We start from the raw sequence: 15162 nt of genomic DNA on the forward strand, positions 1-15162 counted from the left end.
TCCTTGAGACTCGGGAGAAAACTTCAAGATTGACGCACTGCAGACAAAGGTATCAAATCTCAAATGGATAATTGAGCAACTGTCCAAAGAACTTGTTCACCTTGAAGATCGAAGCCGCCGTTCCTACCTTGTCGTTTTTGGTGTTCAAGATGACAGGGATGGAAACGGTGAAAGTTAAAGAAAAACGCTGTAGATGGCATTTTCGAACAGCAGCTTAATTAAACAGAAATGCCACTCGTTCGCTAGAATTCATCCAATTGGAAGGCCTGGGGCTCCTAAAAGATCAGTCATTGTTTACTTTCAAGATTTTCTTGAGGAGACGGTAATTTTGTGCCGTGCGAAGAACTTGAAGGGTACAGACATATTTGTACAAACCGATTTTAGCAACGCTACTTTGTGCAAGCATAGGCTTTTGTGGGAAACGGCGAAGGAAGACAAAGTTAATGGCAAGGAAGCGGATCTTTTGAATGATAAGCTGAAACTTGATTTGACCCTCTATGCCTGCGATGATTCTGTGAACTGCCGCGTTGTTATTAATGTTCCCAGGTCACGAAAGACAGATTGAGAGGTACAGCAGCGCTACTCCAGACAGCTGCGTATCCTGAACGTAAATTTTCACAGTTTAGTAAATAAAATTGATAAGCTGGAAGATATTCCTTTGAAATACGACCCCTATATGACAATCATAACCTAAACTTGGCCACAGGAGAGGATCACGGATGATGTGCTAATCAGTACCTCGCACCACATATTTCGCCGCCATTGCGTTTTCCGCGGGAGTGCAATGGCGATAATTTTAAGAGCACGTTTTCTGCTGCATTGTTGCCCAAAATTGCTGATTATGAAAGTTTATTTCTGAAAGCTAATTGCTGGGACCAGCCACGTTTTTACAGTGTGCGCAGCGTATTGATCGCCCTCACCTCCTCCGTAGTACCTATATTCTCTCTACAGATACCTGTCTTCCCTGGTGAATGAAAAAAATTTAATGGTTGGGTCACTTTATTCTACCGTCCATCTACTGGTCATGCAAAAATGCTGTTGACTTACTTGATCGCCCACTGCTGGATATAATGTTAGGATGCGATTTTCAGCGAGTAGTACGCACCATCACGCATGAACATGGTGACGGCGGCTGAATTTCAAACCTGGTTTTCTTACGCAATGCATTACCCGAATATGAATTACGTTGGAGGCCGGAGTATCAGACCATAAAGAAGTACTTCTTTCTTGCGGTGTCGATAAACGCATGCCTAATAAGCCCGTACTTAAACCAATGCTGATACTGAACTAAGGACCTTGAGGAGACGGAGCTGGCAAACTTGTGGTAAAAGGACACTACCTTTGGCTAATGAGGAGGAGCTTGGGCGGAGCAATTGCCGGCATATCCAGCCAGGCTAACGCCGCCTGATCCCACAACAACCACCACCACCACCACCACCACACCAATTGCCAATGCTCTACTCTCTAATGCTCTCCCCAATCACTAATAACCAATGCTCCCACACTAATTTCTCCCACAATATTTCTGATACTGATCCGCGACCGCTTTGGGAAACATTCAAGAAAACTGTGAAGCACTGTATTATCAAGCACGTTCCCTTACGGCGCATCAAGTCACAGCGGAAATGTTCCTGTACTGATCGCTATGTAGTACACTTAAAAATAAGCCTAAAACGTTTAAGAAAGAAACAGGTTTTCAGTGTCCAGCCCACCTATACGCTGCAGATTGAGATATCTGGAGCACTCGCGACTGCTAAAAATAAATACTTTAGAATAACGCTGGCAATTTTCACAAAAGTAAGTCTGGAAAAGTTTTTTTGGCGCTATCTAGCCTCCAAGAGTGGTAAGCTGGAACAAATGCAACAAAACGGTGCTGTTGTCAATGATGCCCGTAAAGTAGCTGAGAGAGCAAACGACTATTTCCATTCAGTATTTTCCGCAACGTGCAACGATAGTTATCCCCTGGCTCCTGCATCATGCCCTCCTACAGATGTCCCAGGCACAGGGCACCTTGAGTAGTCTTGGTGACGGTATTGGCGACACCGCGGACCCCGAGCCCCCAAAATAAGCTGGAACCAACCGTGGCGATATGTTTAGGGGGAAGGGTAGAAACCTCAAACGGTGGCCGTCGGAGCCCAGGTCAAGCTCCGGCGGATGGGCTCCCTGTCTGTTTACCAGGCAGGGAGTTCCGGGACCTCTCTAGGTATCAGGGTAACCCGAGCGAAGGAAGTACCCCAGTCCCCTGCTTTTATACTATAGCATATGGTATTTTCAAACCCCCCCCCACCCCGCCCGAACATCATCGGTCCCTGAAGAGGGCCGCACCGAAGATTCTTTTCCTCTTTCGCCTTTGATGTCTGTTTTAAAGCCTGATTGATGTCTGTTTTAAAGCTTTTTGATAATGGAATGTCTGGATAAGTCAAAACCCATGACCTTCAGTCTGTCTTTCTGATTTCAAAGTTTCTCGAAAGACTTATTGGAAAGTCATACAAGGCTATGAAACTCACAACGGGAGAAGTTTTCATTCAAGTAGAAAACAAACAACAATCCTCTAACCTCCTCAAGCAAACGCGCATGGTCGATGGTGGCATCAAGATCACGCCCCATCGCAGCCTCAATAGCTGCCAGGGCGTGATCTCTGATCGGGATCTAATAAATGAGACTGAATAGGACCTGCTCGAGTGCCTCCGAGATCAGGGCGTGACAGCAGTGAGGCTAATCAACATATGGCGAAATGATCAAACAATTCCAACTAAGCACATTATCGACGTTTGACCGCTCAACACTTCCGGAGTCGGTGAACGCTGGTTTCATGAGATGTCCAATCCGACCCTACGTGCCAAACCCACGCCGCTGCTTCAAATGTCAACGGTTTGGGCACGGCACATGCTCTTGCCATGGTAAACTGACGTGCGCGAAATGTGCAGCACATGATCACTTAACTGACAATTGTGCATCCGAGAGCTTCACCTGCGCGACCTCAAAGGGACAGCATGCGGCGTATTCTAGGAGTTGTGAAACGTTCAAGCAAGAACAAAAAATATTTGCCTTAAAAGTCAACGAGAACATAACCTTCCTAGAGGCGCGAATGAGGTTCGCCTCTTTGCCTCGGGGGAAGTACGCCGACGCAGTTCGCCGGGGGGTGGAGAGGCGTCTGGTTTCGGTGGGGACCCAGTACCGCGAGTCGGACCTGTCCCCTGCCCCCCCCCCCCCCCCCCCCTCTGGTTGCCTCTGGCGGCCTGCCCCGCCCCCGCACCGCTCGCTGAGCCAGCAGTGGCAACGGTGGCAACCACGTCTGTTGGGGATGCGGCTGCATCCACTGCTTCCTCTCCACCGGCCCAAAGCACACGCGAGGGCACGGAGGAGATGGAGACGGAGGCAATCGCGGCAGTTACCACCCCCGCCGCAGCGCCTCTGCCACCCGGGGAGCTCCTGACGCCCTCGGTGGTCGCGGCTTCAAGTCCAAGGGTCCGGGCCGCCGGCTACTCCCAACAAATCTGATGACGAGATGAATGTGGGAGCTTGCCTGTCTGCTTTGCAGCGGAAGTGGGGGGGGGGGGTCTATTCATACAAACCTCCAGATAAGGAAAAAAAACCTTCCAAGAGTCGAAGCCCCGAAAGACTTTACAGAAATAGTCACACTCCAGTAGCACTGAACGCTTAATAATGGGAAGAGAAAATATCATTCAATGGAAGTGCAGAGTACGAGATTCTGCATGCTAATCAGCCAAGTGTAATGTGTGTCCAAGAAATAAATTTAAATTGTAATCGTGCGAATTTCCTAAATAGCTATATGGTATTCAGAAAGGATAGGTTTGGCTGCACACACTCTTCGGGAAGTGTGGCCATAATCGCCCGGAAATCCTTACCATTCCACCCTATTCCCTTGAACACTGTCCTTGAAGCTGTAACGATTTGCTCAATAATATTGAATAGGTTGATAACTGTATGCTCCATTTACATTCATCCTGATTTTTCACTTTCGAGCACTTACTTCGAGGCGCTGGTCGACCAGCTGCCCGAACCTATATATCCTAATAGGGGACCTTAAATGAACACTCAAGTGAATTTGTGAAGCTCCCAGTTTTGCTTGCACTGAGTAGACTGGCTTAAATTACTACACTTTTGGTCGTTTGTCCGGTTGATATGTCGGTTATAATTTTATAATGTGGGAAAGAAGAAAAACTACCATGCGCGATCTGTGGCGGCTGCACCAACTAAAGGCTGTCACGACTGGACGACGTGCACCTTGATTAGCATTCAAACAAGTTTCGCTTTCGGTTCTGTAATACAACATGCTTGACATCCGACGGCATCGTTGGATGGGCATTCTCGATATCTTAGTAATCGCCGCACTGCGCTTCTGCCATGTTGTCCGCTGTAAAATGCCTAAGATAAGCCTCACAAGACGTCCTCCGCGTCAACGCAGACGCTCAAATTCCATGCGCTTTTCCCGCATTTCGGAGCTTGCCTCACTCAAGCCTGTATCGTAAAAGGCATGTTTGCACCAGGCCAAGGGTCTGCTGATTCTGGGCTGTGCCCACTGCCCGCAAGTAGTCGCTGCTTGTGGCAACAACACGCCAGTGAGAACTGGCTAGCGCGTCAGTGTCACTCTGCGCGCGTTCTCCGAACTCGCTCGTGGAGCAGTGAATGTTACGGCCCAAAAATAGTGAACTCAGTTTAGAAACTATCGGCCGCGAACAAAAAAATAAACGTACAAAAAGGCATGTACCCTCGGAGACTCGAACTTGCGGTGTGTTAAGCAATAATCGTAGCGCTGCAGACCACTCGGCCACGATCCAGCGCTGCTGAAGTTGGATATGTAGGTTATGGATATGTAGCCCTGTCCAAAGTTTGTATGTCGAGTATAACAAGTGGTGCCTTGAGGACGTACGGACGTACATAGACTTGCTTTATGCTTTTAAAATATCATCGCTGGATAACCATCCTTTTTATCCTGTCTTTACAATACATCCACATCTCTGCTGTTTGTAAATCGCCCATCCGTTCCTCTGCCGTTTTCGCTTAGATTGAGAGTGCGAGCCTCGGGTCTAAGTGCTTCATTTTTATATATGTACGGATCATCATTTTCAGACATTTTACAGACTTTGCAAGTTCGCCCTGTATCCTGTGACCGTTCTTTTATGAAACTTGACAAAAATCTGGTACCACGAGCTGTCATACTGCAGCACTTTCTGTCTTTGCAGTTTAAATACCCATGCGTAGAATTTTACAGGGATGCTTCTAAAACATCCACTATGGTTTCCTGGGCTGCTTATGGTCCAACTTTCAATACAGCCAGTACTATTAGCATACAAACGACCATTTTTTCAGCAGAAGCATATGGAAGTTTACATATCGTGCAGCACATTCTCGAATATCAAATTCTCAATTACGTCATCTATACAGATTCCTTGAGTGTTGTTCGTGCACTATCATCGCACAAGCCCCTCAAAAACCACATAGTTAATCTTGTGTTCAACTCCATAATGTCTATCTATGCGAAAAAGCATGAGCTGCTTCGCTGCTTGGTCCCAGGACACCCTGGGATCCCTGGCAACGAGTTAGCAGACGAGAGAGCCCCTGCTGCTGCACTCAGGAACACTGTATAGATAACAACGATACCCTACACAGACCTCAAGCAACACATAAGACAGCGCTTGCGTAGAACATGGCAAACAAACTGGAATGAACAGACAACAAACTACATGTCATAAAGCCACACTTGGGGCGGTACACAGCTGACTCACACAACAGACACACGGAAGTCGCTTTGTGTAGGCTAACGGATACGGCATGCCCATGCAACGCATTCGTATCTCCTCACGCGATCTTTAAGACCCCAGTGCAGCAAGTGTGGAGAGGCTCTATGCGTAGTTCACGTATTCATTAAATGCAAGATGCTCGATACCACATGACGCAAACATTTCCTTGACCTGTACAGACAACACATCCCGCTACACCCATCACATTTCTTGGCCGACAACCCAATGTTTTCTAACAAGCGCGTTTTTCAGTTGTTATCAGACGTCAAGTTTTTACAGCTTCTTACATATCAAACATAATCATCCTGGCCCTATACACCAGCCATTTTCATGGATTCGCTTCACGTTTATTTTTACTAAAACAATTTAGTATTTAACTGTACATCTGTGCCATGAAATAACTGCCTTTGGCGCTCTTTGTCCTTGTTGGCCTTGCGCAATAAAACTCAAACCATGATCATCAACCTTCAGATGTCGTATGCCAAAACAGCGTAGTATCGTTGCAGCTGAATGTATGAGACAAGTCATCTAGTTTTCCAGATAGCATGCCCAATGCAATCTTACGCCGATACTCCGAACCAATATCTCACATTTTAACTGAAATTTCTCGTTTTTCTTGGGCCTTCAATTTTTCCTCATGATTGGCTGGTGGCTATTGGCAGCACACAAGAAAGGTGACTGTTCACTGATGGAAAACTATTGCCCAATCTCAGTAACGTCTACATGCTGTAAATAATGGAAAACATTCTTGCTGATTTTATAACAGGCTTTCTCGAGCGTAAAAACTTAGTTTCCGAATTCCAGCACGGTTTTTGTAAAGGGCTATCGACGCACACACAGCTGATAGCTACTGTGCACGAAATTGCGTCAGCCCTTGATTCGACCATAAAGGTCGCTCTAGTGTTCCTCGACTTCAGTAGTGCGTTCGATCGGGTTCCTCATAGCAAACTTTTAGGCAAACTAATAAACCTTGGTGTACTTAATTTTCTTTTTAGTTGGATTACATCTCACTTTTTGAACAGGACACAATATGTCGAGATCTTCGGGTGCACGTCACTCGCATTAACTATCATATGCGGTGTTCCACAGAGGAGCGTCTTTTGCCCTATTCTCTTGTTAATTTATGTGAGTGATATAACTTCCGCTGTAGCCGGCCACGGCGGCCGCTTTTCTGGTGGAGGCGAAAAGCAAAAACGCCCGTGTGTACGAGATTTCGGCGCACGATAAAGATCCCCAGGTGGTCGAAATTAATCCGGAGTCCTCCACTACGGCGCGCCTCATCGCCTGCGTTGCGTCGGCGCGTTAAACCCTAGAATCAATCAATCAATCAACTTTCGCTGTCGCCTGGGATGTTCAGAACTTATACGAATATTTGCAGATGACTGCATCATTTTCAGAAACATTACATGCCCTGAGGGTCAAATAACAATAAATGACAGCCTGACACATATTGGCCATTGGGGCACGTCTGGCCTATGAAGATAAACTGAGATCATGTTGTTCCACTTCGAATGACAAACAAGAGCCATTTATATTTCTTATCGGATTCATGGGGCTATTAATAAACGTGCACACAAATGTCTAGGGATGATAATGACAAATACAGTATCATGGTCTAAGCAACATGAACATATCTGCGCAGCTGCCATGCACAACTTTGGATTCATAAGTCACAAACTTAAAGCTGCCCCTACAGAAGCAAAAATGTCGGCTTATAAGACTGGTGTTATCTAAGCTTGAATACGCCAACATGGTTTGGGACCCCTTTTTGAAGAAAGACGGGCAAAGGCTAAACTGGTGCAATGACGAGCAGTGCGTTTTATTTTCAGCAAGTACAGATCCACTGATTCCCTGTCTTCGGTGAGGGTGCAACATCGAATTTCAACTTTAGAGCAACGATGTAAACTAGCTCGTTTAAAATTTTTATTTTCCCTTTTTCATGTGCACCTAGAGCTTAACGCAAACGCTCACATCAAGCCGTTCTTGTCTCGAGCGTTCAAACATCGCCACTCGCACAATTTTCCTCCTTACAAAGCCCGCACAAATCTATACAAATAGTCTTTCTTGCCGCGGGCAATTGCGGAGTGGAATTTATTACCGAGTAATGTTTTTTTCTACGCGCACTGCAGCCAATTTTTCAGCGAAGGTATTGGCTGCCCTAGACTCCTAAGCATGTTTGTGTCAGCGGTTTGCTTACTCATTGCTTGTGCTTTCCTATGTCCCATATAGCTTTTGAATAATTGAGGGTGTTAGATGCGAAGCAGTTTATGGTCGAGCCTGTTCCTTCCGCCTTTGGGTGCGCACCGTTGTGCTACGTCCACACCCCCACTTTGCATGCCTGGCCAGGAACCGTAGATGAAGATTGTGGCAGGATGCCCCTAGAAATTGGCCTACCAAAGAATCCATCACGAGATAGCTTCGCGTTCAACCACCGTCGTCATCTTCCCGTAGGGGAACCTTCAGTAGTATGCCAGGAATTCGTCCTCTCCTCTCCGACTCTCCTCTCATCTACGAAGCTCTTCTCCTCTCCAGGATTGCGCAATGAGTGGTAGCCCCTGCGGCTCCGCGCGCGATAATGCGAAGCAGCTTAAGGTCAGAGACGCGACGGTAGCCGCTGCATACTCCGCTGGGGGCGCCACTGTAGTTCCGCAAAATAAATGATTCTCGCGCGCGTTCCGCTCCCCTCATTATCCTCCCGCAATGCCGCGATCGAACTGAAAACTAATGGGAACTTGAGTCGACCCCATGGCTGCTTCGCATACTACTCAGTTTTTCGCTACAGGAAGACGGGGAAATTTCTTTTGTGGGTTACTTTTCTTTGTTTGGAAATTTGAGTGTTTGCTTGATCCCTGTTGTTTGTCTTCATTTTGCTCCTCTTTATGTGGAAACAGTTAGTGTGGTCTCTGTAGGCAACCTTCTTTGGCTTACGAGGAGCTTCTATTCCCCGCGCAGGGCACCTTGAGTAATTTTGGTGATGGTATTGGTGGCACCGCCGACCCCGAGCCCCCATACTCACCCTGGATAAATGCACGACTTTATTTAGAAATAGGCCTGAGGCCCTGGTTGGTTATTCGACGACAACTGCGGCAACAATATCAATGGCGTCTCCAAGGCGCTACCCCCCAGGCTTTCTCCCTGCTTCGATATCCCTCTTTCGGCAGGGAGAAATCTTTGTTAACAAGACATGCGCGGACGCCGCCTACACTCTGGACATTGTTCGCAAATGTTACCACGGCAGCACACCCCTTTCATCTGCACCTACGTGCAATTTCTGCGGTGCCTCCCGAACTTGTTTCACCTAAATATGGTCATGTGCGACATTCGAAAGCGGCCGAGAACAGCTGGTACCCTATTGCCGACCACCACTTACCATTACTCACGCTGAATTGTACCGTGGCTAGGAGTTGTAACGTGAAGGACAGAAACCACAAACGGTGGCCGTCGGAGCCCAGGTCCAGCTCCGACGGATAGGCTCCCTATTTGTTACCAGGGAGGGAGACCCGGGACCTCTCTCGGTATCAGGGTGACCCGGACGAAGAAAGTACAGCGGTCCCCTGCTTTTATACTTACTGTATGCGTTTTTCTAAATTACCCAAACCCAATGATCGGCCCACTAAAAGGGGCCGCACCGAGGTATCGCTTCCACCCCTTTTGACTGTGATAATCGCAAAACCTGATAAATACCCCCACTCCTTGGTCATTGAATCTCTTGAACAAGCCAGGCCTATTGCTTCAAGTCCGTGTTCTTGATTTCAAAGTTTTTAGGAAGTGTTATAGGGGAATCCTATAAAGCTGAGACGCAAAGGACTGGTGAGATCTTGGTCACGGTACACAGTCAACAGCAGGCCACTCAACTCCTACAGCAGACCCGAATCGCCGATCTTGACATCAAGGTGACGCCCCACCGTGCCCTCAACAGCTCGCAGGGCGTCATCTCGGAGGCAGATCTAGCAAACAAGACCGAGGCCGATCTTCTTGAAGGACTAAAAGGGTAAAGTGTGACGGCTCTCAGGCGCATAACCATAAGAAGAGACGGTAAGGTAGTACCAACTTGACATATCATCCTGACATTTGACCGTTCCGGCCTTCCAGACCACAAACGCTGGTTTCATCCGGTGCTCTGTCCGAACATACATCCCGAACCCGCGGCGCTATTTCATAATTGATGGTAGGGATTAATTTTGACCGCCTGGGGATCTTTAACGTGCGCCGAAATCTCGTACACATGGGCGTTTTTGCTTTTCGCCTCCATCAGAAAAGCGGCCGCCGCGGCCGGGAATCGAACCCGCGACCTCTTGCTCAGCAGCACAACGCCTTAGCCCCTGAGCCACCGCGGCGGGTGCGGCGCTATTTCAAGTGCCAGCGGTTCGGGCATGGTCCTAACTCGTATCGGTGCCAAATAACCTGTGCAAAGTGCGCCCAAAATGACCATACCACAGATAATTGTAGTTCACAACTCCTTTGCATTAACTTTCAGGGCCCACTCGCGGCTTACTCCAGAAAAAGTGAAAAGTTTCAGCTTGAAAAGAAAATAACAAACATCAAGGTAACAGGAAACATCACCTTCCCGGAGGCGCGAAAGAGGTTCGCCTCTTTCACCCTGGGGAGGTACTTCGGCGTGGCTCGACGGGGGGCAGAGAGGCGTCTGGTTTCGGCGCGTACCCAGTAGCGCGAGTCGGATGTGGTCCCTCCGCCACCCCTCATCGGGTTGCCTCCGCCGGCTCGTCCCGCCCCTAACTCCGCTCGCTGCGCCAGCAGCGGCTGTGGTGGCAACCACGTCGGTTGAGGATGCCGCTGCATCCACTGCTTCCTCTCCACTGGCCCAACGGACACGCGAGGGCATGGAAGAGATGGAGACGGAGGCAGGCGCAGCGACCCCCTCCGCTGCCTCACTGCCTGTGTCATCTTTGGTGCTCCCCACACCCTCGGCACTGGCAGTGCAGGCAAAGAACACCCAAAAGGGTACCAAGTCAGGGGGGCCCAGTCCGCTGGGCACCCCTTGCCTTCAGGTGACTACATGGACGCCGCGCCTTTGCAGCATTCATCACAGCGAAAGGAACGGCCTGCTGCGTGCAGTTCAGTAGAGAAGGTGAAAAAACCTCTTCCAAGAGGTCGAGCCCTGAAATTCGACGCGCAAAGACGCACATATTCCATTCGCTCTGAACTTAATAAAAAGAGAAAACATCATCTAGTGAAACTGCAAAGGCCTCCTTAAAAATCGATGATGTGGGAAATATTTCATTCAAAACAGCCAAGTTTGATGTGCCTCCTAGAAACGCATTTAAACTCCAAACACAGGAATTTCTTAAACAATTACATGGTATTTAGGATTGGCGGAGGTGGTGGTGGTACATCTTTAGGTGGTGTGGCCATCTATTTCTGAAAATCCTCGGCGTGCCACACTGTCCAACTACCGACCATTCTTGAGGCTGTTGCCATACGAACGATAATCTTCAATAGGCTTATAACACTATGTTCTCTGTACATCCCTCGTGAGTTCCAGCTCTCGAGCTCAAATTTAGAGGGCCTAGTAGATCACCTTCCCGAACCACACATCCTCATAGGCGACCTGAATGCACATAACTTACTTTGGGGGTCTTCTCGCGTGAACGCCAGAGGTCGCCTCATTGAGAAATTCTTAACATCGTCGGGAGCATGTCTTTTCAACAAGAAACCGCCTACATACTATAATATAAGACACAACCCGTATTCACACCTTGACTTGGCAGTTCGTTCCGCAGTACTGTTGCACCTGTGCAAAGCGGCCTGTTGTTCAGTACCGTGGACGAATGCTGCTCTTGGGGGCTCGGCGACTAAAATTCGCCTGTACTTTCCCGTTGTTGTCGACAACACCAATTTTTGGCAATGGTTGATGGCCTGCTGAAGGTATTTTAGGGGAGCGGTTGTGGACTTGCATTCACCCAATGTTTCTACAAAACATGAATGCTGCGCCTCTTAGTCCTGCAACAAACATTTACGTAAACCTCTGATCACAATTGTTGGGAACATAAACTGCGACTGTTGAAGCTTTTTCTGAATCACCAGTCGAGCCACCCAAGAATAATACAGGTGGCATTGCAGACGCGAGCATAAAAGCAGGTCTTGCGAAATCTTGTACACGTGTTGTTTTGTCTAGTCGTTGCGAACTGGTCCGCCGACGGCGAATTGCGGCGCAGTATCATGATCACGTGATGCCCCGAGGATGTCAGAAAACCGGGAGGCGAACAAAAGGCCCTCATCCCATGGTAGCGAAGCGTGGAAGAGTCTTTTCCTGAGTACTTAAGTGGCTGCAAGGTCTCCGCGCAGTATTGTGCCTAAATTCTCTTTGGGAGCTTCCGGGTTACTCAAAGGAATTTGGTTCGCAGTGGAAATAAGCTTCCAACGATGCGCATGACAGTCATTGTGGTGTAAAACACATGTTACAGTGTGCACCATCGGCAGAAGGGGCGTGCGTGGGACTAGGAGCTGCGTGCGTTACACTGGCTACAGGAATGACATCGTTCTGTGAAAACACCACCTCGGCGCACACAGCTCCCCATGTGCACCCATCACATGTTTGGGGGCATTCCGTGTGGCAGTAGCATGCCCACTGTAGCCAAGCACGTCATAAACTTACACTCGGCATTACAAAAGCCCATGCGCTTACAAAACAAAGTGCATTATCTTTTCCCTCGCACTGTCTTAGGGGGAATTTGCTTATCGAAATTGCGTGTGAGGACTTATCCGTCATTTATAACACAAGAACCTGCGCAATCTTCCATTCTATTTCCTGTGGTTCTGCGTAGTTTTTCGTCTCCTGCGGGTAGAATAACTTTTCGCTATAAGAGAAAACCAGTTGCGAGAAGCGCCCAGCCTGTCTTCTACTCACTTGCTCCTGTTGCACTGCGGCCAGCATGGAGGGATGCCAGCTTGGGCTGTTTTTCCTTCTTTCCCAAGAACGTGCCATGTCCCCTTTATCTGACCCTTCGTATGTCGGCCTGATACAGAACAGTTTTAAACGTGCTTGCGTTACAAGAGTGTGTGCAATTTCGGCTTCATCAAAATGCACTCGTACCAATTGTGTTTTCTGATTCAAACGTTCTCTGTTAAGCTCAGTGCAGCGCGCTACTTGCGCTTCCGTCAACCACCGTGTTGCATGTTGGGCGAGTTGGAAATACTTTAAGAATGGAACCACCGTAGATGACACGAGGACACAGACAAGAAGCATACAGGAGAGCCTGCCCTGTGTGTTTCTTGCCTGTGTCACCTTATCTTCTGCGCTGCTCCCGTTCATCCACCGTGCATGATTTTTCTCGAGCCACATTCAAGTACAGTCAACTGCTTTCATTCGTATCATGCAGTTGTTGTTACGCAGGTTTATTTCACATTTTTATGCCAATCTAAGGCTGCGGTGAAATGAAAAAAGACGCTATGCAACTCCGGGACGGCTTTGTGTGGGCAGCTTCCTGCAAGCAACATGTCGCCTCTCATAGTGATATCGTCATGATCCATATGTGGTACACTTACAACGCGTGTATGGCAAGCAGGGTAAATGATTTATCAGAATAACCACGTCGTCAAATCACACTGAATAGAAGCAGGACCTTTCATATCTGAACGCCTTGACCATCTTCACAAAGTTATCATTCACACACAAAACATTTTCACCTACTCTCATTCGTGTTTGTCAAAAACATGCTCTCAGTGGAACCACCTGTCAGCTTCATTGGCCATCATACGGGAAGCACTCGAGCACACATTCTTTGTAATTTTTTTGTTTTGCCTGTTGAACAGTTGCAGGCCCCGCAGTAACTGAAATAAATATTTCTTCGCTGCCCTTTATTTCATTTTTATGTGATTGTGTGCTTGTATCGATCCGTTATTTCTTTGTATATATTGGTCGTTTTTTACTGCAAATGAAGTGCATTTAATTTAGGTTTTTTTCCATTATCTGCATGCATTTATTGCTGTCTGACACTTGTCGCATTTTTGTACACGTGCATTCCTCGGTAGGCTTCTCGCGTGCATTTCACTCTGTTTTGCTGTTCTCCTGTGTAAGGCCCTCCCCTGTGCAGTACGGTAGGCTCTGTGTAGCGAGAATAGATAAAACTATGAATTCCTCTGCACGCAGAAGTCGCTGCGGAGTGACCGGGCATCGCGCGCTCTCGAAGTGGCGGCACTCATGGAGCCGGCGCTGGTGCGGCTCGCCTGCAAATACGCCGCTGCTTCGGGCTTCGAGGCCATTGAGCAACACCTGAAGCGCATGTTCCGCAGGGGAGGAGAAGCCGCTGTTCTGGAAGAGCAGCACAGGTGAGTGTTAGGCGAGGGCCGCGTTTTACCATGGCTTCCGCATCTGTTCATTCATTTGTTTATAGCATTGACTGGCACTGAAGAGCACTGGGCTGCAGGGAGTGCTCGTATTCATGCGAAAAATCCTAATAAGACGACGAGAAAGAATGCGCGAGATAAACAAGGGAACTGCAAGGCTGCCTAATCATTGTACATTTCTTAGAAGGAAGAAATATAACACATGTACAAGAACTTATAATAATGAACAATTACTGCAAAAACAAAAATTTCCAAGGGAGCAGAAATAACTGCCAAGAAAAACAACAAATAAAACAGAGTTCCGCTCCTAGCATTTCATCATTATACAATCATCATCATCATCATCACCAGCCTATGTACGCCCACTGCAGGGCAAAGGCTTCTCCCATTATTCTCCAATTACCCCGGTCCTGTGCCAACTATCCCCACAAAGTTCTTGATGTCATCTGCCCATCTAACTTTCTGCCGTCCCCTGCAACGCTTGCCTTCTCTAGGGATCCACTCTGTTACCCTTAATGACCAACGGTTATCTGGCCTTCGCATTACATACCCTGCCCACGTCCATTTCTTCTTCTTAATCTCTACTAATATGTCCTTAACACGCGTTTGTTCCCTGACCCACTCCCCTCTCTTCTTGTCCCTTAATTGTACACCTATAATTTTACGCTCCATTGCCCGCTGAGTCGTTCTCAATTTACGTTGAACCCTCTTAGTGAGCCTCCAAGTTTCTGCCCCGTAGGTGAGTACCGGTAAGATGCACCCGTCATACACTTTCTTCTTCAGCGACAATGGTAGGGTGCTATTCATTATTTGAGAATGTCTGCCGTATGCACTCCACCCCATTCTGATCCTTCTAAATATTTGTACCTCATGGTTGGGATCTGGGGTAACAACTTGGCCTAAGTAGATGTATTGGCTTACCACTTCCACTGCCTTGCCCCCTATCCCAAACTGCTGTGCTGTCCCGAGGTTATGGATCATTACTTTTGTTTTCTGCATATTAATTTTCAGGCCCACGGTTCTACTCTGTTCGTCCAGTGCAGAAAGCATGCTTTGCAATTCGTCCCCTGAGTTACTTAGCAAGGAAACG

General features: G+C 47.8%; 1 protein-coding gene across 2 annotated transcripts in view; it reads left to right on the forward strand.

Annotated features, from left to right (window-relative positions):
• The window catches only part of LOC144176064 (WD repeat and HMG-box DNA-binding protein 1-like), a 387207-nt gene that overhangs the window by 297289 nt on the left and 74756 nt on the right, over positions 1-15162 (forward strand). For both annotated transcript variants that reach the window (XM_077705189.1, XM_077705190.1), the window contains exon 10: positions 13876-14054. In XM_077705189.1, the coding sequence (XP_077561315.1) occupies positions 13876-14054 (179 nt within the window). The remainder of the gene's footprint in view (positions 1-13875; positions 14055-15162) is intronic.

The sequence above is a fragment of the Haemaphysalis longicornis genome, unplaced genomic scaffold, assembly GCF_048455015.1.
Source record: "Haemaphysalis longicornis isolate Haplotype H1 unplaced genomic scaffold, Haemaphysalis longicornis Haplotype H1 scaffold_3, whole genome shotgun sequence".
In the NCBI taxonomy this organism is placed as follows: Eukaryota; Metazoa; Arthropoda; class Arachnida; order Ixodida; family Ixodidae; genus Haemaphysalis; species Haemaphysalis longicornis.